The sequence below is a fragment of the Kogia breviceps genome, chromosome 1 (genome assembly GCF_026419965.1).
Source record: "Kogia breviceps isolate mKogBre1 chromosome 1, mKogBre1 haplotype 1, whole genome shotgun sequence".
In the NCBI taxonomy this organism is placed as follows: domain Eukaryota; kingdom Metazoa; phylum Chordata; class Mammalia; order Artiodactyla; family Physeteridae; genus Kogia; species Kogia breviceps.
Window position 1 is genome coordinate 824415 of NC_081310.1, and position 26994 is coordinate 851408.

The 26994-nt window shown below is 60.7% G+C and overlaps 1 protein-coding gene and 1 long non-coding RNA gene across 2 annotated transcripts in view; one reads left to right on the plus strand and one right to left on the minus strand.

Annotated features, from left to right (window-relative positions):
• LOC131753827 (uncharacterized) overlaps window positions 1-23980 on the minus strand; it is a 28508-nt gene extending 4528 nt beyond the window's left edge. The window contains exon 1 of the long non-coding RNA XR_010839221.1: window positions 23897-23980. This is a non-coding gene — a long non-coding RNA (uncharacterized lncRNA). The remainder of the gene's footprint in view (window positions 1-23896) is intronic.
• The window catches only part of LMOD1 (leiomodin 1), a 38455-nt gene extending 13874 nt beyond the window's left edge, over window positions 1-24581 (plus strand). Inside the window, exons 3-4 of the mRNA XM_059059388.2 lie at window positions 21785-23191; window positions 23780-24581. Coding sequence (XP_058915371.1) covers window positions 21785-23191; window positions 23780-23806 — 1434 coding nt within the window. The 3' untranslated portion in view covers window positions 23807-24581. The remainder of the gene's footprint in view (window positions 1-21784; window positions 23192-23779) is intronic.
• The last annotated feature ends 2413 nt before the right edge of the window (window positions 24582-26994 follow it).

Below are 26994 nucleotides of genomic sequence, written 5' to 3' on the forward strand. Positions count from 1 at the left end.
TGATGTGGGGGCGGGTTCAGGTGATGCGGGGGCGGGTTCAGGTGATGCGGGGCGGGTTCAGGTGATGCGGGGGCGGGTTCAGGTGATGCGGGGCGGGTTCAGGTTGTACGGGGCGGGTTGGTTCAAGTGATGCGGGGTGGGTTCAGGTGATGCGAGGGTGGGTTCAGGTGATACGGGGCGGGTTCAGGTGATACGGGGCGGGTTCAAGTGATGTGGGGCGGGTTCAGGTGATGCGGGGGTGGGTTCAGGTGATGCGGGGGCGGGTTCAGGTGATACGGGGCGGGTTCAGGTTGTACGGGGCGGGTTGGTTCAAGTGATGCGGGGGCGGGTTCAGGTGATGCGGGGGCGGGTTCAGGTGATGCGGGGGCGGGTTTAGGTGATACGGGGCGGGTTCAGGTGATGCAGGGGCGGGTTCAGGTGATGCGGGGGTGGGTTCAGGTGATGCGGGGGCGGGTTCAGGTTATACGGGGCGGGTTCAGGTGATGCAGGGCGGGTTCAGGTGATGCGGGGCGGGTTCAGGTGATGCGGGGGCGGGTTCAGGTGATGCGGGGGTGGGTTCAGGTGATGCGGGGGCGGGTTCAGGTTATACGGGGCGGGTTCAGGTGATGCAGGGCGGGTTCAGGTGATACGGGGCGGGTTCAGGTGATGCAGGGGCGGGTTCAGGTGATGCAGGGCGGGTTCAGGTGATGCGGGTCGGGTTCAGGTGATGCAGGGTGGGTTCAGGTGATGCAGGGCGGGTTCAGGTGATGCGGGGCGGGTTCAGGTGATGCGGGGCCTTACAGGGCGGCAGCGGCAGCTTGGAGTTTTAGTCCACGTGGGGTGGGATGGCATTGGAGAGTTTTGAGCAGGGGAGAGATGTGGTCTGATCTCCATCTTCAAAAGGAAATGTACACACTGCTATATTTAAAATAAAATGCCTTTCCAATAAAATGAAATGAAAGGATCCGTTGGGCCGCCGGCTGTGGTACGCACAGAGGGCAGGAGGGCAGGATTGGAGGAGGAGGGTGGGGCAAGAGCTCAAGGATGGTTCAGGGAGAAGTGGTCAGATTCAGCAAATACTTCACAGTAGCACAGCCAGGACTGGCTGACGTTTTGGGGGAAAGAGAGGAGGGAGGTGACCCGTCCTGCCTGAGCTACGGGCATATCCGGTGCCGCTTGCTGGCGTGCGGAGGGGGTCTCAGCGGGTGGAGAAGGCTTGTGGAGCTTAGCAGCCCCCAAGGGGAGTGCCGGGTTGCAGGTGCGAGTCTGGAGCTCAGTGGGGAGGTCCCGTTTGGAGCCTGAGCCTGGAAGAGGCGCGTGGGGGGAGAGCCAGGGCCGAGGGCCACGGCTCCGTCTCCGTCTCCGTCCCTCCCACGTTTCCGGTGCTGGAGGAGGAGGAGGAGCCCTGAAGGAGGCTGCGGCGGAGGGCGGAGGGCGGAGCCGTTTCCTAGAAGCAGGTGAACGGGGCTCATGGGGGGCGGGGCACGCCACGTCTGTTCCTAACGAGAGGTTCCGTAAGGTAAGACCCGAGGAGGATGGCGGGCCGGCAAATGGAGCAAATGGAGCGCACAGACACTCTGTTTTTTCTGCATTTTGTTCTAATGGGAAGCAGCTGCAGGTAAACACGGATCACGGGAGGGGTTTTAAAAAGATGAGCTATGACAGCGTGTTCGGTGCTGCCGGGGAGGGTCCGTAGAGAGGGAGACCTCGACGGCGGGACGCACCGCGGTGGGGCCTCACCTCCCACACTGGGGGAGGCGCGGAGGGGGGCACGATGCGTCAGGAAGGCCAGTCGGGGGAGGGTAGGGGAGCTTGGCCTCTCACACGTGGCCAGGTACCCGGGCTGCCCTGGGAAGACACGGCGCGGCCACGCGGGGGTGGATTGAAGGGGAGGAGCTGGGAGGCTGGGGTCAGAGGTCAGAGGTTACGCCTCAGGTCCCAAGCGAAATGCTCAGTGTTTCCTGGTGAGGTAGGGACACACAAGACGCCCCAGACATGAAACCGGGCTTCGAACATCAGCAGCAACAGCTGCCAGAGCCGTTCCAAGACCCAGTAGACTGTCACTCCGGGGCATTGATCCTCTGTCCCCAAGGCCACCGTGCCCAGCGGGAGGCGGGGGGGCTCCGGGCCTCTCGGCGTGGCTGGCGGTGGGAGAGCCCCAGGCCGCAGGCCAAGCAGGGGCCCTGGGCTCCTTCCCGGCCAGACGGTTCACCAGCCGCGCAGCCGCACGTGAGCTCCGAACGTTTACCAGCTTTACTTTCCTTCATTTTATTCTTCAGTGTCTTACCTGTATCTCATGGACAAGAGTGCGTGTTTTTTCCAGCACACGTCTTTACAGAAATACAAAATACATACAGAAAAGTGTGCAAAACACAAATACAGACTTCCCCAAATTCCCGCAAAGGGAACGAGAGCTAGAGCGTTGCCGGCACCGCGCACGCTTCCTTCCTCCCCACCGTCGCTCCTGCACCCCCCACGGGAGCCCCAGCCTGACTTCCAACCCCAGGCGCCGTCCGGCCCGTTTAGAGTCACACAGTGTGTGTCCTGTCACTCGCCTTGATGTTCGTGAGGTTCACGCATGTTGTCTGTAGCTTCGTTTGTTGCTGTTTTTTAGTTTCACCGCTACGTAGTAACCCCTTGTGTAAATGTGCCATAAGTTATTTTTCGCTTCACTGTGAGTAGACATACGCGTTGTTTCCAGCTTCGGGGATATTACAGACCATGCTGTTATGAACACGTTTGTACATTTTTGGGTGCACTTATGACTTCATTTCTGCTGGGGATGTACCTGTGAGTGGAATTGCTGGCACACAGGAAACGCATAACGAAGTTTCCATTTCTTCGCCTGCGACTAGAGGTGATCCTGTCTAATTTGGAGTCTCTGTGAGGGTGGGGCACACAAGTTTGCAGAATGTCTAACATAGCGATTTGCAAACAGGAGGCATTTAATTAAGTGATAGCCACCGTTGTCATTTTTCCTGGGGCCCATCCTTGAGGGCGGCCGCCTGCCTTCGCGTCCTGGGACACATCCTGCCCTCCCACGCGCCCACCAGTCACTCTGTGGAGACCTGGATGCTGCAGTGAGGCCCGGGTCAGGTCTCTCCACCCCCAGACTATAACTTTCCCAGAAACCGTGGCCCCTTCCATCCTTGGCCCCAACGTGGACAGACTTCTCATCAGTGTTTGGAGCCTTTCCGGCTTTGCTTATTTTCCCCTTTAGCTTCTATCTTACTCGGTCCTTCTCACCATTACCCTCGGTTCTCAGGCTTCGGCCCCCACCTCCATCACCGGGCCGGCAGGAGACTAACCCTCTGGCATACGCGCCCCGCCCCACAGCTGCTCCCCAGACCTGGAGAGAATGACGTAGCGGGTACGTCGGCGGTGCCCGCGGCCAGGCCCTCAGGCTGCCCGGAAAACCTCTGCACATCCCTCTCTTCTTCCAGAAGTCAGCCTTCCTCTAGGAACCCTCTTGTCTAGGCTCTCTTTTCACCCTCAGCAGATGACCTAGCGCCAGGTTTCACTGAGAAACTTGAAGGCTTCGGGTGAAAATACCTTCAAATTCCTCTTCTGCCACCTGAAAACTTGTAGGCGTCCATGTATGTAATCTTGCCCCGTCACTCCCATCTCAGCACGGAAAAGACGGCCCTCCTCTGGACCAGGCACTGCTCGGATTCTGTTCTCCCCTGTGTCCTCTGCAACCTTTGCTCCCTTAAACACCAGTTTTCTCTCAGCCAGTCTCTCTCTGTCTCTCTCTCTGTCTCTCTGTGTCTCTCTGTCTTTCTCTGTCTCTGTCTCTGTGTGTGTCTCTCTTTCTCTCTGTCTCTGTGTCTGTCTCTGTCCCTCCCTCTGTGTCTCTCTGTCTCTCTGTGTCTGTCTGTCTGTGTCTGTGTCCCTTTCTCTGTGTCTCTCTGTTTCTGTCCCTCTCTCCTCAGCCTCCTTCCCTGCTCTCTCTCCGGCCCCATCTCTCCTCCTTCACAACAAAACTGCAGGAGGCAGCCCCCCAGTCACCATCTCGCCGCAGCTCCCTGGCCTCTGCACAGACGGCGTTGGGGGGCTGGCTTTTTAGTCCTTGTCCCGCGTGCCTCCTCTGCGCCATCTGACGCCACCTCGGTCCCTGGCACCCTGACCAGCACACTGGTCTCCTTTCCTCCCCAGCTGCTCCCTCCCCATCTTCCGCTGGTGTCCAGATGCAGCTGTGGCCAGGGCTCTGGCCGCGGCCTCTGGCCTAGATCTCCATTCTGAGTCTAGAACATTCACTTGCCTCTTGTGTTCCTCAAGGGTCTCAAGTCCAACTCGTCCAGAAATAAATTAACCATCGCCCCACCCCGGGCCCGCCTTTCCTCCTCCTTCCGCACTTTGGTGAGCAGGGGGCCGCCTAGCCCGTCTGCCCGTGTCCCGGGTTCTCTTGGCGCCAGAGCCCTGATGCGCTGTCCTCCCCTCCGGTCCGCCTCCCCAGTCGCTCAGATCCCTCGTTACGACCTCGCCGCCCACCCCCTCCTCTGCCCGGTGGAATCCATCCTCCCCGAGCTGCCAGTGTCTTATCCTCGAACGCGGTCTTGACCACGACACCGTCCTGTCCTGCGTGACAGCCCCCTGGCTCCGCCTTGGCGGCCCAGGGCGCCCTGGGCCACCAGCACCTCCCCGCCTCCCGGCTACTAACGCTCCTCCCCTTGACTTTCACCCTCTGCCACGTGTACACTTTGACGGCGGCCCGCAAAGGGGCTTCCTCTCCTTGCTCCGTGCCTGTGCCGACCTGCCAGCCTGGATAATCCTCCTCCCTGGGGGCTCGGCTCCGGTGACGGCCGTGACTTTCCCGCACACGTGGAACGCGGTGCTCCCGCACCGCCTGTGTCCGGGTCTCCCCGCGCGTCTAGAGGGCGAGGCCTGACCCTCACCCAGCCCCGCTCCCCCGCAGAGAGCGCAGGGCCCGGCTCAGAACACATCTGAACGTTGAATGAACAGAGGGTGAATAGTTTGCAAATACCATTCTCGTCCTACTTGACTGGACCTGCAGAAGTTATTTATTCATCTGTGCTCTTCGGAGACTACTGGAAAATATGATTTTGTGTCCAGATCCTCAAATGGAGAGAGATTTGGCAGTGATTCCTTTTTTCCAGTTTCTGTAAACAACCACTGAAATCGGTCCACAAGTTTACACCCTACGGCCCCAGCGCTGGGAGAGGTCCCTGCCGTATTTCCCCCTCAGTTTGTTCTGGACAGAATGAGACCCAAGGACTCATTTTTAACTTGTTCCATTTTTCTTCCTTCTCTGGATCTTCTCTTTGCTGGCTCTCCAGGGACCTGAGATCACAGGCTGACATTTTTAGCCTGACCCGGTCAGGTTCGCCTGTATCTCGGGGGCCACTGATACACCCTAAACAGCATATTAATGATTAGCTCCAGACGCAGCCAGCTGGGGCTGTCAGCGCCCACCACCTGGTTTCTCCCCTAAAATGTCTGGAGAAGTTTGCGGCTTTGCCTCTAGATCCAGAGAAAGTGGTGTGGCTCCGGCAGAGAACTGGCTCCACGCAGGTCTCCGCTTGGAGCGGGAGTGGAGCCCCGGTTGCGGTGCCGCAGGCCCGCCTGTGGGGAGGCTGGGCGTCTGAACGTGGGGGCGCGATAACCGGGAAGGTCGTGGATGTGCCACTTCTGACCCAGGCAGACGCACGCCGGCCCTCCGGAAGCCACAGCGTTGTGAGGCCGGGGCAGAGCCAGGAGCAGGTCCTTGTAGATGAACGGCCAGCTTTGCTCACCAGGGCTCTGCAGAGCACCAAGCCCTGCAGAAAATGGAGTGACCGTTTCCTCAGTTCTCCCAAAGCTGCTAAATAGCTGGTCCCTTTCTAAATACAGAGGAAAGAAACTCAGTGCATACAGTGGACGCCTTAGGGCATTCTCCCGGAAGCCCCTTTGGCAGGCGCTGACTTCAGGCCACGTTCCTCGTACCAAGCGTCCCCGGGATGGGTCACCTCCCCGACTCCAACGGCAGAGTCTTCCGCGCGCCTACCCCTGTGTCTTATTTAGAAATAACGTATTTCTAAATCACCCAGGAAAGTGCCTGCTGATGACCCCAAGTGCTGAAGACGCCAGCGTCCCAGTGGTCAGGGTTCTTTCAGGTCGGGGGCCAGAGAGACTTTCTGTCCCTGTAATCCTTGCCTTAAAGGCAGGAGGAGACAGCGGCACACAGAGCGCAGAGGTGCTGTTTCTTCAAACGATAACTTATAATTGTAATGTCCTAAGGCTCATTGTCGACACTATCAAAACATAGGGAAAGAGAGAGAGTGACCAGCAGTTCCTTGTCTTACTCGCTAAAGGTGGCAGCCACGGTCACATTTCCTGAGTGCAGGCGTGTGAGCACACTTTTCCTGCCGTGGCTGAGAGAACCTTATGCACAGACACACATAGTCACATACATTCCGCCTCCTACGCGTTATTATTATTTGCTCATCTACTATAGTAGTCATTTCCCCATGCGTCACTAAAAATTCTTCCTGAACATCGTTTGCAGGGGGTACTATGGTCCATCGCACGGCTGGGTTAAGCCATTTGCCTATCTTTGGACTCTTACATGGTTTCCAGTAAATGTACTTTCCAAGTCCCCAAGTGGGTCCCCAGACACAGGCTCCTGCCCCTGGCCTTTGGCGCCGGTCCCCAGGGAGACTGAGCCAAACCCCGTGATAAACAGAGCCCCTGACACACTTCCCGGCCGCGGCTCGTGGCCAGACGGCCGAGACCGACTAGGAGAGGGGAGAGAAGACTCCCTGATGGTTACTCCCAGGACAGGGACACGCGAGGCTACCGTGCTCTTTCTCGAGGCTCAAGTTCCTCATGTTGGCACATCTGCCAGGCAGGGCAGCCCCCCGCCCCCCCAGGACCAGCCACCTGCGTGCACCGTGGCAGAACTGGCGTGCCCGGCGTCCCTCGGTCTTGGGAGGAAAGAGTTGTTCCTACTGACAAAGAGAATCAAGTCTGCAGCCTGGGAAATGTCAGGCGTGGGCAGGATGTCGAGGAGGGGAGGGCACTGGTCCATCCTCCTGCTTCCGAGGCCCTGCCCCAAAGGCGCCCCAAGGTACCAAGTCCTCGTGGCACGGGTTCCCTCCCCCAGAAAAGCAGAGGAAGGGCGTCTCGGCTCAGCCGACCCAGGTGAGCGCTCAGCTGCCGTCCTGGGACATCCGCCCACGAGCCCCAGCTGTCCAGGCTCCAAAGGGGAAGCTCACGCTTGCCGGCCTCTCCGGGCTTGTGGGTTCCCGCAGACGCCGTCTGATTCCCCCTCCCGTCAGCCTTGCAGCGTAGATGGGTTAGGCAGGCTCTAACCTGCTCGGCGGACAGAGGAGCTGGGGCTGAGGAGGTCACCCAGCTGGTGACCAGGGACGCTCTGGAACGCCTCCTTCTGACTTCAGGTTCACAGAAAAAGAGTCTGTCTCTCAGCCTCCTTTCTGAGCCCCCCCCACCCCCAAGTGGCGGATGCGTCCCGTGCACCCGGCTGGGGCAGGTGCCGCGCCTGGAAGGCCTCTGCGCTCTGGGGCGGGAGCCGGCGCTCGCTCACCCAGCCTGCGGCCCCAGAACCTGCGCCCCGCACCCCCTCCACCCCAGGTTCTGCAGCCGCTGCGGAGGGGGCCGCGGTCTCTCCACTCAGCCCTGGGACGCCGGGTCACTAAGGGTCTTTGTGGATCACAGGAGCCCTTATTATGTAGGGCTTTTATTGCTCGTCACAGAAGGGAGTAAACAGAGGGAAGCGCACGGCCCACACGGGAAGTGCAGCCACTCTGGGAGCCGCACGGGGACCCCTCCACACGGGGCTGAAGAGCTGGAGGTGTGGCCGCCGAGAGCCAAGCGAGAGGGTCACGCAGACTCCCCAGGCCCACCGGGAAGTGTAAAGTAGCTCACTAGTAACTTTACATTGATCACACGTGGAAATGTTTTACAGGTGGGCCCAAACATGTATTTTTTATTTTAAAAAACACAGGATTTATTAGGAAATCATGTCATCAACCCTTCCTGCGTGTGTCCCGAATGCGTGTCTTCACAGAGGGAAGTCTGACGTGGCGTTGGGTGTGTGTGCGCATATTCTCGGGACGCTGGGAAATGGAAGGATGTGATGGGTTCAAGGTCAAGTTCAGTCAGTGCTTATACATTCAATCTGCAGGCTAAGTGACTCAGCCCCTTCTAATTCAAAGGCACTGAAACTTCAACAAACACATTATTAAAATTCGCTTCACTTGTTTCTTTTTCCTTTGTATTAATGTGGCTACTAGAGCATTTAAAATTGCTGGTATAACTCCCATTTTGTTTCCTTTGAATGGGGCTGGTCTAATACGGTGTTCTATCAATGGTCCCAGGCACATAGATTTGTTTTATATTTTCAGTTCTTTATTTAATCTTTATCCTTTAGAAATTAAAGCAAGAGAAGATAAACACGGTATGTAAAATAAGATTTTGTTCAGTATAACCCTCCTATCATTGTTTGTGTTATAAAGAGCAAGATCTCTTTTAATTATCTTTCAATTTTTCATTGAGATATAATTCACATACCATAAAATTCAACGTTTTAAAGTGTGCAGTTCAGTGGTTTTTTAGTAATTCACCAAGTTGTGCCACCAGTTCTACTATCTAATTCCAGGATGTTTTCATCAGCCGCAAAATAAACCCCGCACCCACTAGCAGCTCCTCCCCAGGTCCCCCCCACCCGCCACCCCCCAGACGCTGGCGACCGTTCATCTGCTTTTGTCTCTGTGGATGTACCTGTCCTGACGTTTCATGTACATGGAATCATACAGCACGTGGTCTTTGGGGTCTACTTATCATGCTTTCAAGGTTCGTCCCCGTTGGAGCGTGGCACTTCGTTAGTTTTATGGCTGAATAATATTAATGTGTATGGTTACACCACAGCAGCTGATGGATATTTGGGTTGTTTCCGCATTTTGCCCGTCGTGAATAATGCTGCGGTGAACATGCGTGTATACGTGTTTGTGTGGACACGTTTTCATTTATCTCGGGTATATATATTACCTAGGGGTGGAACTGCTGGGTCATAGGGTAACTGTGTTTAAGTGTCTCAGGAACCGCCAGACTTTCCCAAGGCGGCTGCGCCGTCTTGCGTTGCCGCCAGCAGTGTGTATGAAAGCTCCAGTTTCTCCACATCCACATTATCTGACTTTTTTTTTTTTTAACCACAGCCACCCCAGTTGGTGTGAAGCGCATCTCACTGTGGTTTTGCTAACCTCAGAGGACGCGGGTTCGTTTCATTAAATGATGTGGCGATTTACTTGCCCCTATCCCTAAAGCTGCTTCTCCAGAGCTGCCGTATTTACTCCTGTGGTTTCACTGTTGCTCGCACACCTCGGTCTTAACTAAAGCCAGCCCCTTGGGCGTTTAACCGTCTTCCCGGCCCAAACAGCCGCCACCCACTCCCACCCGCCTTCCCTCCATCCTCCTCGTCCCGAGCTGCAAGCCCTGGGGCCACTCCCCACTTAACCAAATCTTATTAACTGTCCCCCAGAAATGAGCATAGAATTCACCTCAAGGCGGGCACCATCAGCCTTGGTCTGCGATCCCGTCACGTCCTGCCAGAGCTGTCTCTCTAAATACAACCTGACTGTCACTTCCCTGCGTAACAGTGTGTGTCTCCGTTGCCCACCGTGTGAGGCCCGCGCGTGAATCTGGCGGCTGGAGTGATCTGGCTCCAGGGCCAGGTTCTGGCCTCAGCCCCTCCACCCTGTGCCCAGCAAGTCACATGCTTTGCCCGTTTGGACCCTCACGCTAAGAGAGTCCTTGCCTGTCTCCTGTCTCAGTTGAGCCCTCTGAAGGAGGCCCCCTGGGATGACGCTTCAGTCCCATGTCCTCGTGGCCTGGCCTCCACTGTGTAGACACAGGGTCCTGTACTGGTGGGGGGGCTTGGCCTCCCTGGTGTAAGGGTTTGACATCCTCCTTTGCTGCCGTCCCCCACTAGATTTTTTTTCTTTTTAATATTTATTTATTTATTTGGTGGCACCGGGTCTTAGTTGCAGCAGGCGGGCTCCTTAGCTGTGGCTCGTGGGCTCCTTAGTTGCAGCTCGCCACCTCCTTAGTTGCAGCCCACAGGCACCTTAGTTGTGGCACGCGAACTCTTAGTTGCGGCGTGTGGGATCTAGTTCCCTGAGCGGGGATCGAACCTGGGCCCCCTGCACTGGGAGCGCGGAGTGTTATCCACTGCACCACCAGGGAGGTCCCCCCCGCCCCCCCGCAGCTAGATCTCGACTTCTCTCCCTGCGGTGGAAGGACTAGACCCACCTCCCAGTTGTCCTGGGGCTCAAAGACTCAGCTCAATGCTCAGGCTGGCCCCCAACTCTGACCCTCCTCCCACCAGTGTGTCTCAAACGGAAAGACCCAGCCTTTTCGCTCTACTACAAGGGGCTCCCAGCTCCCCTGCACGTCCTTGGCCTCCACCGCGGGAAGGGAGCTGCCTCTGGGAGTCGTGACGGCCCCGCAGCACGAAAGAGGGAACTTTCCAGAACAACCTGCAGGTGCCCAAGGCCTGGGAAATGGAGGCTCGGGTGTGGCATTTTCCCGGGGTAGAGTCAGCAGCGGGGGAGGTGGCACTGAAGCCAGCAGTCCCTCACCACCCACGGGCCCGTCCCGTCCAGAGGCATCGGGAGACCCCTCACGGTGGCTCGGCACCCAGGGTGGCACAGGTGGCCGGGAACGTGGGGGGTCCCCGAGGCCGGCAGGGCTGTTGTCCGTTCTGCCCTGTCCTGTGGGCAGGGGGGGGGTCTGGGAGGCGCACCCACCGGACCTGTGGATTATCCGAGGCCCTGAGGGACCGTGAGCTTGGAAACGGCGGAACCAGGGCCCACAGAGTTCTGGTCAGACTGGGAAGACGGGCTCAGTGTAACAGGTGGAAAGAGCACTCGGAGGAGGGGGCCCTGCTCCGTGGGACCCTGAGGGCGGAACCAGAGGGCTTTCTGCCGCAGAGTCAGCTTCAAGGAGAAAGGCTCGACTTCCTCGGGGAGAACGGAGCTCTCTGTCCCTGGAACCTACGTGGTGGGGACATTATAGGTAGGGTTGAAATATTTCACGCCATCCCAGCAAACATTTGTTACATGCAAAGCACTCGGCCAGGCCAGATGCTGGGGAGAGAAATAAAGGGCCGGTCCCGCCCTCAAGCCGCTGACCATCTAGTCCCAGGACAGCGCAGAGAGGGCTACGGGGCAGCCACCCAGGAGGGGCTCCCGGCCCAGGGCCTGGGCTGCATGTTGATGGACCATTCAGAGGAATTAACTATTATTAACCTTTTAGGTAAGAGAACAGTATCGTAGCTCTCTTTCTCAAAAGTTGCCATCTTTTAGAAATACACACTGATTTGTTTGTGCATGAAGAGATATACCTGGGATTTGCTCTGAAATAATCTGAGGGTGAGAGAAACACAGGTGGGCAGACAGTGATGACTGAGCTGCCAGGAGGTCATTATGCTCTAGTTTTGTGAACCGTTGAAGTTTCCCCAAATAAAAAGTTAAAAAGAAGGAGGAGGGGGTTTCTCTGGTGGTCCAGTGGCTAAGAATCCGCCTTCCAGGGCTTCCCTGGTGGCGCCGTGGTTGAGAGCCCGCCTGCCGATGCAGGGGACGCGGGTTCGTGCCCCGGTGCGGGAGGATCCCACATGCCGCGGAGCGGCTGGGCCCGTGAGCCGTGGCTGCTGAGCCTGCGCGTGCGGAGCCGTACTGCAAAAAAAAAAAAAAAAAAAAAAAGAATCCGCCTTCCAATGCAGCGGACGTGGGTTCCATCCCTGGATAGGGAACTAAGATCCCACGTGCCACAACTACTGAGCCCGCACACCACAACAAAAGAGGCCATGTGCCACAACTAAGATCCCGAGTGTCACAACTGAGACCTGATGCAGCCAAATAAATAAAAATAAATATTTTTTAAAAATGTTTTTAATTAAAAAAAAAAAGAATGAGGCAGAGGAGGAGAAGGAGAAGTGGGGGGAGGAGGAGAAGGATGAGGACAGTCAGGCAGGCAGAGGGGGGACGGGACACTGGGCGGCATGAACAGCACCTCGAAGGCAGCCAGGCCATGTGCCCTGCACGGTGACCGGAGTGCGGGCAGGAGGGGGCGGGGCACAGACGCGGGCAGCGGCCACGCCACAAGGGCCTGTGGGCCAGCTCAGGGGTCTGGGTCTCATCCCCAAAGCCCGGACCCACTGACCAGGTGACATTTCCGAGAGGTGGCCCCGGCTGCAGGTGCAGGTGGCTTGGAGAGGGCAGTGAGGCGGGCAGGGGGCCAGCTGTGGCCCCAGCACAGCAGTGCAGCGGGTGCTGAGGTGTCAGGAAGGCAGGTGAAGGGAGCGCGGAGGTGGGGCTGCCGTGCCAGGGTCCACTCCGAGGACGAAGGACCTGCCGCTCCACCCTCCCTCCTCTTTCCCTCTTCGGCCCGGCACTGGCTCCAGAATCTTCAGGATCCAGTGCAGAACTGAAGCGTGAGGCCCCCTGTCCAGGAATTAAGCCTTTCGAGACGGTGACTTGAAGCCCGAAGCTGGGCCCGGGGCCTGGGGCAGAGCAGAGTCCAGGCCTCTGTCCAGCACAGGCGGGAGGGGCTGTGGGAGAGCCAGGCCGCCTCTCACAACTGGGCAAGAGGATGGCGTGTCCCTCCTGCCAGCCCTGGGACCTCAGTGAGACCCAGGGACGGTACAATTACCTTGCAAAATACTATGTAAAATTGAGTTGCCACAGAAAGTTGGAATATGAACCTTAGATAAAACTGGGACAAAGCAATGTCAAAATTGAAGGATACGTTGATCTCTTATAATAATTATAAGTACTAAAATTGAGACAAGCTCCTTAAAAATTACTCAGCTGCTCATCTCACTCTCTGGGTCCCACTGAGGTCCCAGGGGTGGCAGGAGGGACAGGAGGGAAAGAGCCTTTCCCTCTGAGCGGCGCTTTCCAGGCTTCTGCAGACTCCCCGGCTTACGTGTGCCTGGGACGAATTGCAGGCGCTCGGGGCAGCCGAGCCCGGCCGACAGCAGAGCGCCAAAGCGACTTGTTTGTTTCTACTGTGTGCTTTCCCAGTTTCTCCAAACATGGGGTTTGCTACGAGCTTCCCAGCCTGAGTCACCAGACCCCGCGGCCGGAGACAGGTCCCTTAGGTGCACAGAGACACTGCCGCTGAGCCCGGGGCGGAGAAGACCCACCGCGAGACCCTTCCTTCCGCCCCGGAGGCGGCTCCTTCACAGCCTCACGGGGGGTCTGGCCGGGGCAGGCCCGGTGCGGCCGCGACCCAGCCCTGACCTGAGCCCCCTTCCCGCCGCAGACAGGCCCCTCCCCTCTTTGGGAGGCTCTTGGAGCTCGTGGGAGGGGGCAGGGGCCCCGGAGTCGCCACAGTCCCCGCCGGCGGGTGTCCTTCCCCTGCTCAGCGCTTCACGTCTCTTTCACACGAAGTCCTCGCCCTCGAGGACCCCAGGCAGCCAAGGGGCGGAGTCTGGTGAGGGGTTCGGTGCAGGGGCCGAGCCACCGAGCAGCCACGTCACCCGCTTTCCGGAAGACGCCGGCCCTCCCTCCCCCCACGCACAGGGCAAAGCGGACACAGAGGCAGCCTGGCCTCGTGCCGGACGCAAGCGGGAAGGGCCTGTGCCCCGGGTTCACAAAGCACCCCCCGTCCCGGGAGGCAAAGCTGAACTGTTTACACTGGGGTGGGAGGCGGTGCCTGAGCCCCCGGCCCGCTGTGCGGCCCTCGCGTGTATCACGGCGCTGACCTCACAGTCGCCGGAGCGAGACCGGGCAGGGGTCAGGCTCCGTGGTGGGTCCTGGCCCAGCACCACTGGGCTGCACTGCCCAGCTCTGTCCCGATCCGTCCCTCCTACCTGCTGCTGACCTGAGGGGTCTTGGTTTTTTGTTTTTTCTTTTTCCTTTTTTTGGCTATGAAACTGAAATATTTAAGGACAATTTTCTTTCCCTGCAACAACTTTTGTTTTTTCTCATCATCAAAATAATCCAGACGTTCGATAACTCCGACATTAGTTTGGGGGAGAAGTTAGAGTGCCACCTCCTAACAGACTCCAAAACGCATCCCAGCCGACTGAAAGATCTAAGCTAAGCTCCCTCACGGTTAAAAATTCGGGTAAGAATTTACCAGGAAAAAGGGGGAAGAGCTTTCCAAGTAGTGAGAGCGTTCTCGCAGAAGCCCACAGTCTGCGACCCCTGAAGGCGAAGGCGGGGCTGGCGGGAAGGAATGCGAGTTGGGGTGAGGCCCTGGGAGTCAAGGCTCACCCGGGGGGGCTGGGGAGCCACCAGAGGGTTTCAGGGAAGGGAGTGAGTTGGCAGATCTGTACTCCAGCAAGGCCCCGATGCTGCGGCGGGAAGAGTGTCCTGGCAGAGAGCAGGCCAGTGAGGTGTGCAGTGACCCGGGAGAGAGGTGACGGGGCCTGCACCAGAGGAGCATTGGTGAGGATGGAGAAGGTAGTGTGGCTGCGGCCTCCTCTGCCTGTGGGAGATGGGGGGGGGGGGACTGTATAAAACTGACTTTTGTAAAATAGGTAGATTTCACAGCCCCCCCCCCCGAATCCCTTGGGACGGGGAGCAGGGCTGCGTGAGGCGCAGGGGTCCACGCTGCTCCCCACGTGCTGCTGCAGCCCTTCTCATCAGCATGGCTTTGGGGACCCACCTACCAAGATGGAGCGGGTGTGGTGGCGGGGAGAGGAGAGGAGTTTTGGGGGTGCATTGGGGCTCGTAAGCCGACATGTTCATTAGACAGTTGGATGCTAGGGTCCGAACCTCCGTAGGGCGTTCTGGCCCGGAAGTACAGCTTCAGGAGACACCAGGACAGAGAACGCAACTGATGGCGTCAGAGTGGACGAGGTGACCCAAGGAGAGTCTAAAAGAGCAAATGAAGGAGGCTTCAAGGAAAACCTTGAAAACACCCACGTTTAAGGGGCAGGCAGAGGAGGACGGCTGGGGACAGAGAAGGAGCTGCCGGAGGGCCAGGGCGTGGCTCGAGGGGGGAGGGCAGGGCTGGTCCATAGCGTCGCATGTTTTCCAGGCAACTAAGCAAGATAAGGAATAAAAGACCTAAATCCGATTTAGCAACAAGGTCAGCTATGACCTGGGTGAGACATTTCCGTGGAGTGTTGGGAGTTGAGGCGAAACTGTGTTGGATCCGGAGGTGAACAGGGATTTGAAAAGAACTCTTTGGGGGAGGCTGGGGTAAAAGGATAGAGACGGAGGGCACCTGGGCGGAGGCGGTGGTGCCTCGAGGCCAGGGCCGAGGCTGGGCCGACCTGGTTGTCCTGGGAGAGGTGTGAGCGCTTTTACAAGGCGCTGGGAGGGAGCAGGGCAAGGGGAAGAGGTCAGGGCTCTGGGAGGCGGAGGTGGAAGGAGCGGGGCTGGGAACCAGAGCCCCAGGCAGGGGAGCCCCGCACAGGAGGGAGGGGAGCCCCAGCGGGAGTGGGGGGACTCCTGCGTTAGTGGAGGAGGCGGTCTGCTGAGACTGGGCTGGGGCGGGTCAGGGGGACCTGTCGACCGGGCACGCGCGCTCGGTGAGGACGCCTGGCTTTCCCGGAAGCTCCTGTGCGCTGGGCACTGTTGGAGCTTCATGCAACTTCGTTGAAGCCACTGGACAGCCCGGGAAGGACTGTGGTCCGCAAGTTCACGTGAGAGCAAAGGCTGCCCCGGGCATTCTGCCGTCAGGGCCAGGGCTCAGGAGCGGGTGCGGCCAGCAGCCTTGATGGGGAGAAGCACAGACCTGCAGGGGCCGAGGGTGAGGCTGGGGCTCGCGCCGTGTCTGGGACCAAGGTTGAGGGTTGTGTAAGGGCGTGACGGACACACTCGGTGCAGGGAGGGTTGGGTGGTGAAGTAGTCAAGGCAGCTGGTGTAGAGAAGCCAGAACCTGGGTTCCGCCCCAGGGATGCCGTTTCTGGGTTCAGACCCCAAAGGACTGAAAGCAAGGGGACCTCCCTGGCGGTCCAGTGGTTAAGACTCTGCCTTCCAATGCAGGGGACGCAGGTTTGATCCCTGGTCGGGGAGCTAAGATCCCACGTGCCGCGGGGCAACTAAGCCCACACCCTGCAACTAATGAGCCCGCGCTCTAGAACCCGTACGTCACAATTAGAGAGGAGTCTGTGCGCCACAACAAAGAACCCACACGCCGCAACCAAAAATCCCACGTGCCGCAACTAAGACCCCCCGACACGGCCAAATAAATAAATGAACAATACATTAATTTAAAAGAAAAAGGAAAAAATAATGCACAACCTAAAAGTTGAGGACTATTTTAAAAAATAAATAAATAATAAAGTACGTGAAAGGGATTTTTTTAAAAAAGGATTGAAAGCGGGGACTCAAGACACGCCCCTGCCCAGCCATGCTCAGCAGCAGCCGATTCACGCAGCCAAAAGGCGGAGGCAACCCAAGGGTCCATCCGAGGATGAGTGTGTGGACGAGGTGTGGTCTGCACGTATAATGGGAGGTGAGCCTTAAAAAGGAAGAAACTCTGAATCCGAGCTTTGCGAGGGGCCCTGTCCGGCAGGTGACCCCTCCATTTGGCAGGACCTTGTCTCACTCTCGCCCACGCACCTTCCTCAGCAACAAGAGGGTCCGCGGTGATCGGGGTGAGAACTGAGTAGTCAGTGGTGGGCTCCAGCCTTGTCCTGAAGGACCACGTTCCGAGTGGTGGCCCAGAGGGAGGCCACTGGGGAAGCGGCCGGAAACTAGCCCATGGGTGCGGGTCCTGGGGGTCAGGTCTCGGCCTGAAGGTGACCGGTCTCTGGTTTGGAAAAGCAAACGCAGCCTCTGCCCCCGCTGCTCCGTCCTCTGGGGTAGAGCGGTAGAGGTGGAGAGGAAAGCCATAAAGGTGGACGAAAGTGGCTGTCAGTGCCCCCCGCCCCGAGCCGCCCACCTTGGCCCCCAGGGCCGGCTCGGGGGTAGCTGTGCGGCCTTGGGTTTCAGTTTCGTCCTGTGTGAAATGGGGACAATGACAGCCCCGCAGAGCATGGCACTGGGGCTGCGGGTTCCGGGAGGCGTGGGGGGCGTGGTGCCCTCTCCGGACGCGGCCAAAGCTGGGAAATGACCGGTTTCCTCACTGGGCAGGACGGTGGGTGCCTCACCGCCCCTGGGGTGCGGTCCCCAGGGTGGGCTGGAGCCTGGGTGTCAGGGGTGGCTCCTCTTAACCTCTGACCTTGGCCCCGGGCTCAGGGCCCACCAGGCACACGCGTCCCCGGGCGTCCTGAGCAGGCAGGAGGCTTTCTTTCGGGGGTCGAGGGGCACAGCCTCCAGCACAGCTTGTGTTCGCGGGTAACCCTATCCACCCGTGGGGCTCCAGACCGGGAGCCCGGAGGGCCTGAGCCTGGGCCTGCCTTCGCCTGCCATGGCCGTCGTCCCGCCAGGCACTGACCACTTGCAGGCCTCGTGCTGGGGGCTGCAGAGCTGGGAGAAGCGTGCTGGGCCTCAGAGAGCGCAAGAAGGCCCGGTGCTGCCCTCCCAGTGGGTGGTCCAGACCCCAGCCGGCTGAGTGTACGAGCCCTGAACACCCCAGAAAGGATGTTTCCGGGAATGTTAACCAAGGGGCGTCAAAGCCCTCTACGCACCCTCCTTCCGTGCCCCTCCCCCTCCCCCCAGCTCCAAGCCACCCTCTGGGTCTCGGTTTCCTGCAAGCTGCCTGCAAGGCCAATGACGCCCATGCAACCGTAGGCAGGATTTTCCTGAACAATCCGTTTCCCGACAGCCCTGGAGGGAACCGGTAGCTTTCTAGGGGATGATCAGTTGTCACAGACTTGAAGCTCAGGCCGGTGAGCTGGCCTAAGCCTCAGCAGAGGCTCCCGCCCGCGAACCACCAAGGGAAACGGGCACCGCCGTCCCTCCCAGGGCTGCCCGCCCCAGGAATACCGCTTCCCCCCGAAGGCAATGGACTCTGCTGAAGCTTCTTGTTGGGAGAATCTAGACTCTTTCTTCTTGGTGGAAAACAGTGAGAGAGCTGGCCCTCTGCGCAGCAGGAGGCTGGAGGGAGTGAGCTCTCCGGGCCCCCGTGAACCCTGGCCCTGCCCCTGTCCTGCCCTCACGCCTGCCAGCCCTGTAAGGGAGCTGCCCTCCCAGGGGAACTTCGGGCGCCCTGAGCCCATGGCCGCCTCCTCCCTGCCCTCCCTTGTAGGCAGACGGCCCTGACAGCTTCAGTGTCTGACATCAGAGGTCACCAGGTGCCTGGAGAGAGTGGGGGCCAGGGCCCCAGCCCTCGGCCAGCCGGCTTCAGAGGAGAAGCAGGGGGGTGCGAGCCGGGCTGTGAGACACGGAGGGGCTGGTGGGGAGTGCAGGCGCAGGACAGGAAGGAGAGGTGTTTGGTGGCGGGGGGGGCCGCTCTGAGCACGGGAGCAGGACATGCCCCCTGATGCTTTCCCAGGAAACGGAACCTTGACCAGGGAGGAACAAGAAGCAGCCCCGGCCAAGGCCAAGGGGAAACGCTGTCTTCTAAGGGGCTCTGCTCCACACCCTTGAGGCTGTCAGCGCCCCCAGAACTTCAGTGAAGTCTGGGGAGAGAGTTCTGGCAGCCGTGTCGCTGTCCCCAGCCCGGATGCTCCAGACACAGACCTTCAGGGACCTCACCGCGCAGCCCTGGGGACACAGAGCCATCAGGGTGGGCATCATCCTCCTCTTGCTGCGGGGAAGGAGCAAAGGCACCTAAACTCAAGGCCGTGGCCACCCCTGCCCCCTTGGCTCCACTCCCTCCGGGGCCAGCGGGTCTCTTCTGCACTCCCTCCCCTTCTGGGGCGTTTCCCAGGCTCCATCTGCCCTCTGGGGGCCTGCAACCCCTCCCTGCAGACGCCTCGGGCCAGGATTACCCTTCCTCAGGTGATGGGTCACAGGAAGGACAGAGAGGACCTGGGGGGCAGTCAGCGTGAGCTCGCAGGGCACCGGTGGGCCGGGGGCTCAGTGCGGCACACCAGGCGAGGAGGGGGTCCTCATTTTGGGGGACTTCCTGACAGGCACGCACTTCCTTTCCTCTCCTGCTTTGGCAGTGGAAGTGGGAAGTGCTCTCCCCTGTCCAATCAGACGAGACTTCCCAGGGAAGTAGCGCAAGGCCCAAGGTGGGGAAAGACACCGCATCCTGCCGGCCACACCCTCCAAAGACCCGTCACCTGGATCCCGACCACGTGAAGGCACAGAGCAAAGTCAGGAGGCCAAAAGGCCTGGAGGAGTTGGGGACCAGGAGCTGCTTCTCTCCCTGACCCTGACCCTGGACCCCCGGCAGGTCCCTGCCACGTGTCACAGGTCCTTAAAGATTTTCCGAGGTCGTCCTTTCCCCTCCCCTGCGTCCACGAGGAAGTCCCAAACCTCGCCTGTGGCTTCCCCTGACCCGGAAGCTTTTCCCAAAGGAAGAAAATAACTCTGCTTGGTCTCATCCAGAGGCCTGCAGACCTTTGCTCCATGGAGGTCCCTAGTTCAACTCAACCTAAACCCTCTTCGTCGAGGGGCCTAGAGACAGGAACACAGAGTCGGCCCCAGAGGTCACCAAGATGCAGCCCCAGTTCCAGCAGCAGAAGTCGGCCTGGCATCTGCGTCACACAAGCAAGGAGGCAGCGTGCTCTGTGCCGAGGAGCTTGGCTCCACGGAAGCCGACGCTGGGCTGCTTCTCCTTTTAAGGCAACGTCTGAGCTCTCGGCCCCAGCCCCCCTCATTCCTGGCTATTTGGAGGCAACGATGATTACTCAGCGCCACCCCGCACCCCCCCCCACCCCCGGCCTGTTTTTCATTAGGTTCTTTTTAAAGGGCTGCCCCCCACCCCGTAGAGCAGACACGTGGCCGATCCCAGCCCACTAGCAGCCGGTGCGGGGAGCGCGTGAGGTCGGGGGAGAATCCCGGTGAAGACACCGCGGGGGCAGAGAGAGGGCCAGGATGTTGGAAAACAGTCCGAGAGGCTGGGTGCGGGGCGTGCAGGTTCTGCGGGCAGCAGGGGGCGGTGCCTTTGCCTATCCCCCACCCGCCCCACGGGGGCGCCAGTGAGACGGGTCTGACGTCGGGTTCTCGCGAACGCTGGGTGAAGCTGGCTAAGTTATCCCTCTGCACCCCCAGGTCCCCTCCAGGAGAGGCCTGCAAGCGGCACGGGACCTCTGCAGAGGGCAGCGGGCCCGTGTGCCCTGGACACGGCCGGGGGCCTGACCTCCGTCTGGGGGGTGGGCCACAGCCCCAGCTCACCCACAGCTCCTCCTCCTCGAGGGGACAGCATCTGTGATGGAACCACTCTGAACCCGGGGGGTGGGGGACGGGGAGGGGGAGAGGGGCTCCCTGGCCAGACGGTGGGTGGATTCTTACAAATGTCCTAAAAGGGCAGAGCCACCGGGCCCCTCCCTGGCCTCGTATCTGCAAGTTCCTCTCTCCCTTTCGAATCAAGGCACGGTCGCCACCCCTCCTGGCCCAGCCCTGGAAGGTGCTCTGAAGGGTCACCCCGCTTCTGGGAGCCGGAGTGAGTGGGACAGGGCTCTGTGCCCCACGAGCCCCGACCTGGGCCTGTGAGGCAGGAGGAGGGAAGTGGTGCCTTCCAAGGCCCTGGCTCACCAGGCCCCGTGCCCCGTGGCCGCCTGATGGGATTCTGGCAGCAGGGCTAAATGAAGCCTGGGGCCGGTCCCCGAGGGCATGGGTCTGTGGTCCAGGAGCACACAGTTTCCGCAGGACCAACCAGCACCCCACGCCCTCCGGGACACGTGAGGAAGGGCCACGTAGGCCGAGTGGGCTTCTGTCCCCACAGCCACCTGGCTCCTGAGAGACAGAACAGCTCCCACCACTCGGGCCACAGCCTCCTCCTGTTAAGAACCTTCAGAAGGACATCGGGGCGTCCCTGGGGGCCCGGCTGCCGTGGGGTCTATCACAGTCGGACAGGGTTAAATCTAATATCTCGTCTTAGGCAATTCAGTTGCTCCCGCAGCTCTCAGAATAAGGGGCAGGCTTCACGCTCCAGCCTCCAGCTCAGCGCAGCATCCTCGCCGTGGCTCCCCGCACCGCGGCACGGGCCCAGCTCTCCCGAGGTCAGCTGACCTGGCGGGTCCCGGGCTCCTCACAGAGAAGGCTGGGCCTTTGCAAAGTGCTTACTAAAAAATAAGGGAAATAATGTGGACTTTTCAAAAAGCCACATATATTTGCTGCAAAGGTATGTCCTTTATTCTGTTACGTCTACCTTCCTTCTTCATTGATGCCTCCTTATTTCAATGAGATGAGGACGGTAGACAGAATTTACAAATACTCCTAACTGACAAAAGAAAGCATAAGCAGTCCTTTGTTGGTCCCTCCAACCTTTTTTTCCTCTGAAAAGGTCTGGCTGTAAAAACCCCAGGATCTGAGAATCACTGACCTACTGCTGGGAGCCAGGGCAAGGCCCGGAGGCTCCCGCCCACCCGGAGCATGGAAAGCAAGGCAAGCCCAGGAGCCCGGAGGTCAAGACAGCTAATGTTTTAATGAGGACTGTAAAAAATCAAATGTAACACAAAGCAAGCGATATGGACAAAAATCTAAAATTTTAAACAAAGACACGACCAGTTCTAGGGATGTTCCAGCAAGGCTCGGCACACCTTCCCAGTCACCTGTGACAGAGGAGGGCACTTCAGGGTCTGAGATCCTCTGGGGAGGGAGGGCCACAGCTGCCCAGGAATTCCCTTTGGGGCCTCACGACCCTGACGTTCTGTGAGTCCGATGTCAGCTCGGTGTGTGCACGTGACCCCAGGCCCACGCACGGCGTCCTCAACGGAGGCTGTCTGGAGGCCCCGGGCGGTTACATAAGTGACCCCCACGCTGTCCCCAGGCCCATTCCTCTGCCTCCTTAGCCAGCTCTTTATGTTTATTTTTCTTTCCTGAATTCTTAGGAGGGCAAGCAAGTGGAGACCAAGACAGATGCCAAGAAGGGAGAGGAAAGGGGCAGAGATGCCAGCAAAAAGCCCCTGGGCCCCAGACGGGACTCAGACCTGGGGAAGGAGCCAAAGAGGGGCGGTTTGAAGAAAAGCTTCTCAAGAGACAAGGACGAAGCTGAATGCAAAGGCGCAGAGAGGCCCAAGGAGGAGAAGCTCGTCAGGGGCCTCGAGAAGGGCCGGGTCAGGGCCGCGGTGGACAGGAAGGAGGCCGGGAAGGAGGGGCGGGCGCTCGAGGGGACGGCAGCCCCCGGGAAGGACGAGGAGAAGCAGGGGGGTGTGAGCGGAGACAAGGGGAAGAAGGGAGAGGAGAAAAAGGAAGCAAGCCAGAGAGAGGAGGCCGAGAAGGTGAGGGGGCAGAGGAAGGGCCCGGACGCCCGGACGGAGGGCCAGGAGGTGGAGAGAGGGAGCAGGGACAGGGGTGCCAGGCCGGAGGACGAGAAGGCCAGAAAGGAGGAGCCCCGCCGTGCAAAAGCCCCCTGCGAAGAGAGCAAGGGCCCGGCGGCGCCAGAGAGATCGGCCCCCGGAGCCCCGGCCCAGCCCGCCGACGGGCCCGGCCAGGCCGAGGAGGAGGCGGCCCCCAGCGTCTTTGACGAGCCGCTGGAGAGGGTGAAGAGCAACGACCCGGAGGTGACCGAGCTCAACGTGAACAATTCGGACTGCATCACCACCGAGATCCTGGTGCGCTTCGCCGAGGCGCTGGAGTTCAACACGGCCGTCAAGGTCTTCGCCTTGGCCAACACGCGGGCGGACGACCACGTGGCGTTCGCCATCGCCATCATGCTCAAGGCCAACAAGACCATCACCAGCCTGAACCTGGACTCCAACCACATCACCAGCAAGGGCATCCTGGCCATCTTCCGGGCCCTCCTGCAGAACAGCTCGCTGACCGAGCTCCGCTTCCACAACCAGCGCCACATCTGCGGCGGCAAGGCCGAGATGGAGATGGCCAAGCTGCTCCGGGAGAACACCACGCTGCTCAAGCTGGGCTACCACTTCGAGCTGGCCGGGCCTCGCATGACCGTCACCAACCTGCTCAGCCGCAACATGGACCGGCAGCGGCAGAAGCGGCTGCAAGGGCGGCGCGCGCGGGAGGCCCGCGCGGGGGAGGCGCTGCCGGAGGAGCCCCGGGCCGGGAGGCCCTCCCCGCGGCCGCCGCCCAGCGCCGCCCCCAAGAGCTCCCCGGGGCAGGGGGGCGCCCCGGCCGCGCCGCCCCCCCCGCCGCCCCTCACGGAGACCCCGAAGAGCTCGCTCTCGCCGGCCACCCAGCGGAAGCTGGGCGACAGGGGCCTCCCCGCCCAGGAGAACTCCCGGGACCAGCTGCTGGCCGCCATCCGCTCCAGCAACCTCAAGCAGCTCAAGAAGGTGAGTGCGCGCGCTCGGGCGCGGCGCGGCGCGGGGCTGGGAGGGGCCGGCCCACCCCGCGGCCCCCTGCGCAGGCTGGCCGCCCGCCTCCCCCGCGAGGGAGTCCGGCCTTCCTCTCGGGGGCCCCCTTCAGCCCCTCCCCCTGCAGCGAAACCCGCTTCTCCCAGAAATGGAGAAGCAGCTTCAGACCCTCCCTCCCTCCCCCATTCCCCCAACGCAAACGGCCTTTGTTTTCCTAACTCCCTCCCGGGACCAGCCAAGTCCTACAGGTCAGTTCATCCCAAAGGTCTTCGGGAAGCGGTCTGTCCCTGGAGGCCCTGCTTCTCAAGGCTCGGCCTCCCTGGGTGGTAGAGGCTCGGTCCTCGGCCCGGCTGACCCCGCCCCTACGCGGTCACTCCTGGGACACCGCACAACCTCGACTGTAACCCCAGGGTCGTTCGATGGCATCGGGTTTTCACAGAAGAGGGAAAGGGGTGCCTATGTCCACACTTCATCTCGTCGTGAGCCCAGCACGAAAGGAGGAGACAGGGATTCCAGAGGACCCCGCTGGGTTCCCTCCTCTAAACCGCCTCTGCTCTGCCCGGACAGGTGGAGGTGCCCAAGCTGCTGCAGTAGGACCGGGCTGCAGGCGCCACCCGCGACGCCGCGCCTGCCCAGGCCCCGCTTCCCAGGGCCGCACAGACCCCGCCCACCACGCCGGCTGACCTGCTCTGGACGTCCCTGCCCTGCCGTGGGAGAGCTGGAGGCCTGGGCCAGCTCCGGGAAGGATGCCTTCTCTCCTTGCTTTCCTTTTCTTGTCTCTGAGGCTCTCCACAAATGTCTCGCACCTGGAGCTGAGGTTTCTGGACAAGAAGAGTCCTTTCAGCACGTGACCGAGAAGATGGCAAGCCTGGGGCCCGGCACGCCTGGGGCCCATGCGGCTGGTAGGCTGCCGAAGTCCTAGCATCCAGGAACGATGTCTCCCAGGGACCACGTGACCCGCCCGGGACCACGTGACCCGCCCGGGACCACGTGACCCACCCGGCTGCACTGCCCCGCCAGGGCCAGGATTCAGGCCTCTGAGGAGCCCTTGGGGCAAAAGGCCGCTGGGCTGCTGGCTCTCTGTGTGCTGCAAGCCTGGAAGACTGGAGGGCCAGGGGCCCAGGGAAGAGGGAGGAGGGGCTGAGGACACCCCCCAAGCCCCTCCCAGCTAATCAGAGGACATGGCAGGGGCAGCGAGCCTGGTGGGGGGGGGGGGGGGCTCCAGACATGAGGAGAGGACAGACAGCAGCTGGACCTGAAGGTTCGATGCCAAAGCAGACATTTCCTCACACCCACCTGCTGCTGTATAAATAGCTGTGTATCTCTTTTTCCATAAGATTTTGATAATATATACGAGCCTTTAGCTGTGCGTGGCTGTGCTCACCTCTGTGCTGTCCCGAGGGTCCCGCCCGATACTCACCTGGGCTCCCTGGGGGGCTCCAGAAGCTCAGGTTCCCTGCCGTGCTTCCCCAGGCTGCCACACCCGAGCTCCCATCCGCAGAAAGCAGAGTGTGAGGAAAAGGCTCAGACAGAGGGGAGGGCTCCCGCTGGCCTGGCTGTCCAGGCCCTGGGGTCACTGGGCAGAGCCGCCGTCGGGGTGGCAGGGCGCTGGGATGGCTATATTAGGCGTGTTCTGGGCGCTCCTCTGTGACTCTCCCTAACCGCGGGCTCCAGCCACCTCCCCCCGGCAGCCCCCCAGGCCACTGGGGAGCAGTGCCCACACGGCTGTGCCCCCCTGCCCCACGCCCTCCATCCCCGATATAGCAAAGGCATCTCTCTGGTTTGATCGGCTAAAGGGGCTGCACCCCTGTCGCTGGGGAACTGCCACGTGGGTGTGGGTCAGATATAGGCTTGCTTGCAGCTTCCCGTCTGCAGGGCGGAGGTGGGGCGTCCCTGCGCCGAAGCGGGACCCCTGAGCTAGGTCTGGCCAGAAACAGAGCACAGCCTGGTCCGGGAAGCAGAGAGCTCAGAACCCAGGGCGCACCCTGCCCCCTCCCCCCACCCACGCGCCTGTCCCCCAGAAACCCAACCAAGGCCAGGCCGGAGCGGGACACACTGCCGCCCCCAAGTTAAGCGCAGCAAGTCCGCGGGCCGAGGCTGCAGCTCTGTGAGCCGGACCGACGTCGCCTCCGCGTCGCAGACAAAGCCTGGCCCAGAGAGTGTGACACGAGCCGCGACCACTCAGCTCATCAGGAGCCCGAGTTCCGCCCCGGAGCTGCTCCTGGTGACGCCCCGTCCCGGCACCGACAAGGGCAGGTGAAGGGGCTCAGGTGGCCTAAGCGACCCCGCCCGCCAGGGTCCAGATCCTAGACTTCCAGCTGGACCTGTCGCTTTAGGGCGTGACACACTTAACTCAAGATTAGCCGACAGAAAACCACCTTCTGCTATTCCTGGGCCGCCAGGGGCACCGCCCTCCCCCTCCGCCCTCCCCCCTCCCCGCTCCGCGGGGGCCTCCGCAGGCCGATGACGTCTTCCCTTCCGAGCCTGGGGTGGGGGCGCAGCGCCACCTGGCGGACGCCGCGAACCCGGGCCTTCTGCCGCGCAGCGTTCCGAGCCCGGAGGCTGGACGGCCGGACCTGGCGCCGCCCAACTGCGCGGAGGCCTGGGGGCGGGGGCGGGGCGATCGGGAGCGTCCTCGGGGCGCGGGTGCTCTGGGATCCGCTGAATTGAGGGGAGGGGTTGCAAGGCGGGGCAAACGACCTGACAGCTGATGGATCCGGATTCAAACCCAGGTTTCCTGCCGACTTGGGCCAGGAGGCTCCCCCAGGGCCCTCCGGCCGCCGGACTCTCCCCCACCCCATCCAGGAGTCCATCTGAGACTGGCCCCAGGCCCTGCCCGCAGGACAAGTGCCCCCCCTCCCCCATCCCCTCGCCGGGCCTGGGGGCTGTGTGTACAAGCTGGGGCCCAGGCCCTGGAGGCACCGGGCCTGCAGGGCTATTCGGCCCACTTCCTGTCGTTAGGAGGCCCAGGCCGGGCGTCGGGACCAAGGCCACTCAGGTGGCTTCTGTAAGAAGCGTAAGATCCGAACGCAGGTCACCCACCAAGATCACCCAGCCTGGATAGGCACGTGCCAGCTGCCTGCTGGGGAGGGCAGGGGAGGGGGACAGGCTGCTGGCCTGGGCAGGGTGCCCCTCAGCCTTCTTGCCCGTGCTCTACCTGCCCTACCTGGCCATGCACCTTCCCCCCACCCCTCGGCCCCCTTCTGCAGGCCTCACCCCCTCCTTTATCCCACCCACCCACCAGCGCTCCCCTTTCTTGCGGACCTCTGGCTCCTGGCCTGACTGTATGCCAAGTACCTGGGCCCTAGCCCCCTCCCTGTCCTCCCGCGCTGGCCTCAGCACGCCCACCACCGCAGCATCCCCGCAGTGCAGGCCGGAGGGCTTCGTGTAAGACCTCCCCTCAGGTCCCCGCCGGTCCCTCCCAGCCTAGCAGGACCCCCCTTTCGCTCGGATCCTCCCACCGCACCCCGTGTTGTAGGGTGTCTGCCGGTTTTCCGGGGTGCTGGTGCAGGAGCAGCTGTGCCCGTCCCCTGGTGAGGAGCTGGGCCACGGAGGACGTGGCGCTTTTGGAGACAGGGTGCTGTCTTGTTTTAAAAACTAGAGAACGTGAGAGGGCCCTTCTCTCTGCTCCCCACGTGTGAAAGCTACACTCGGTCACGGTCTCCCCTTTTCTGAGAATTCTCTTATTTTCAGTGCCCTGCAGAGTTAATTGACTGGAAGTCTTGGGGACAGCGTTGCAGGAGGCAGCTCTGATTGGGATAAACTTGACTCCCCTCCCAGAC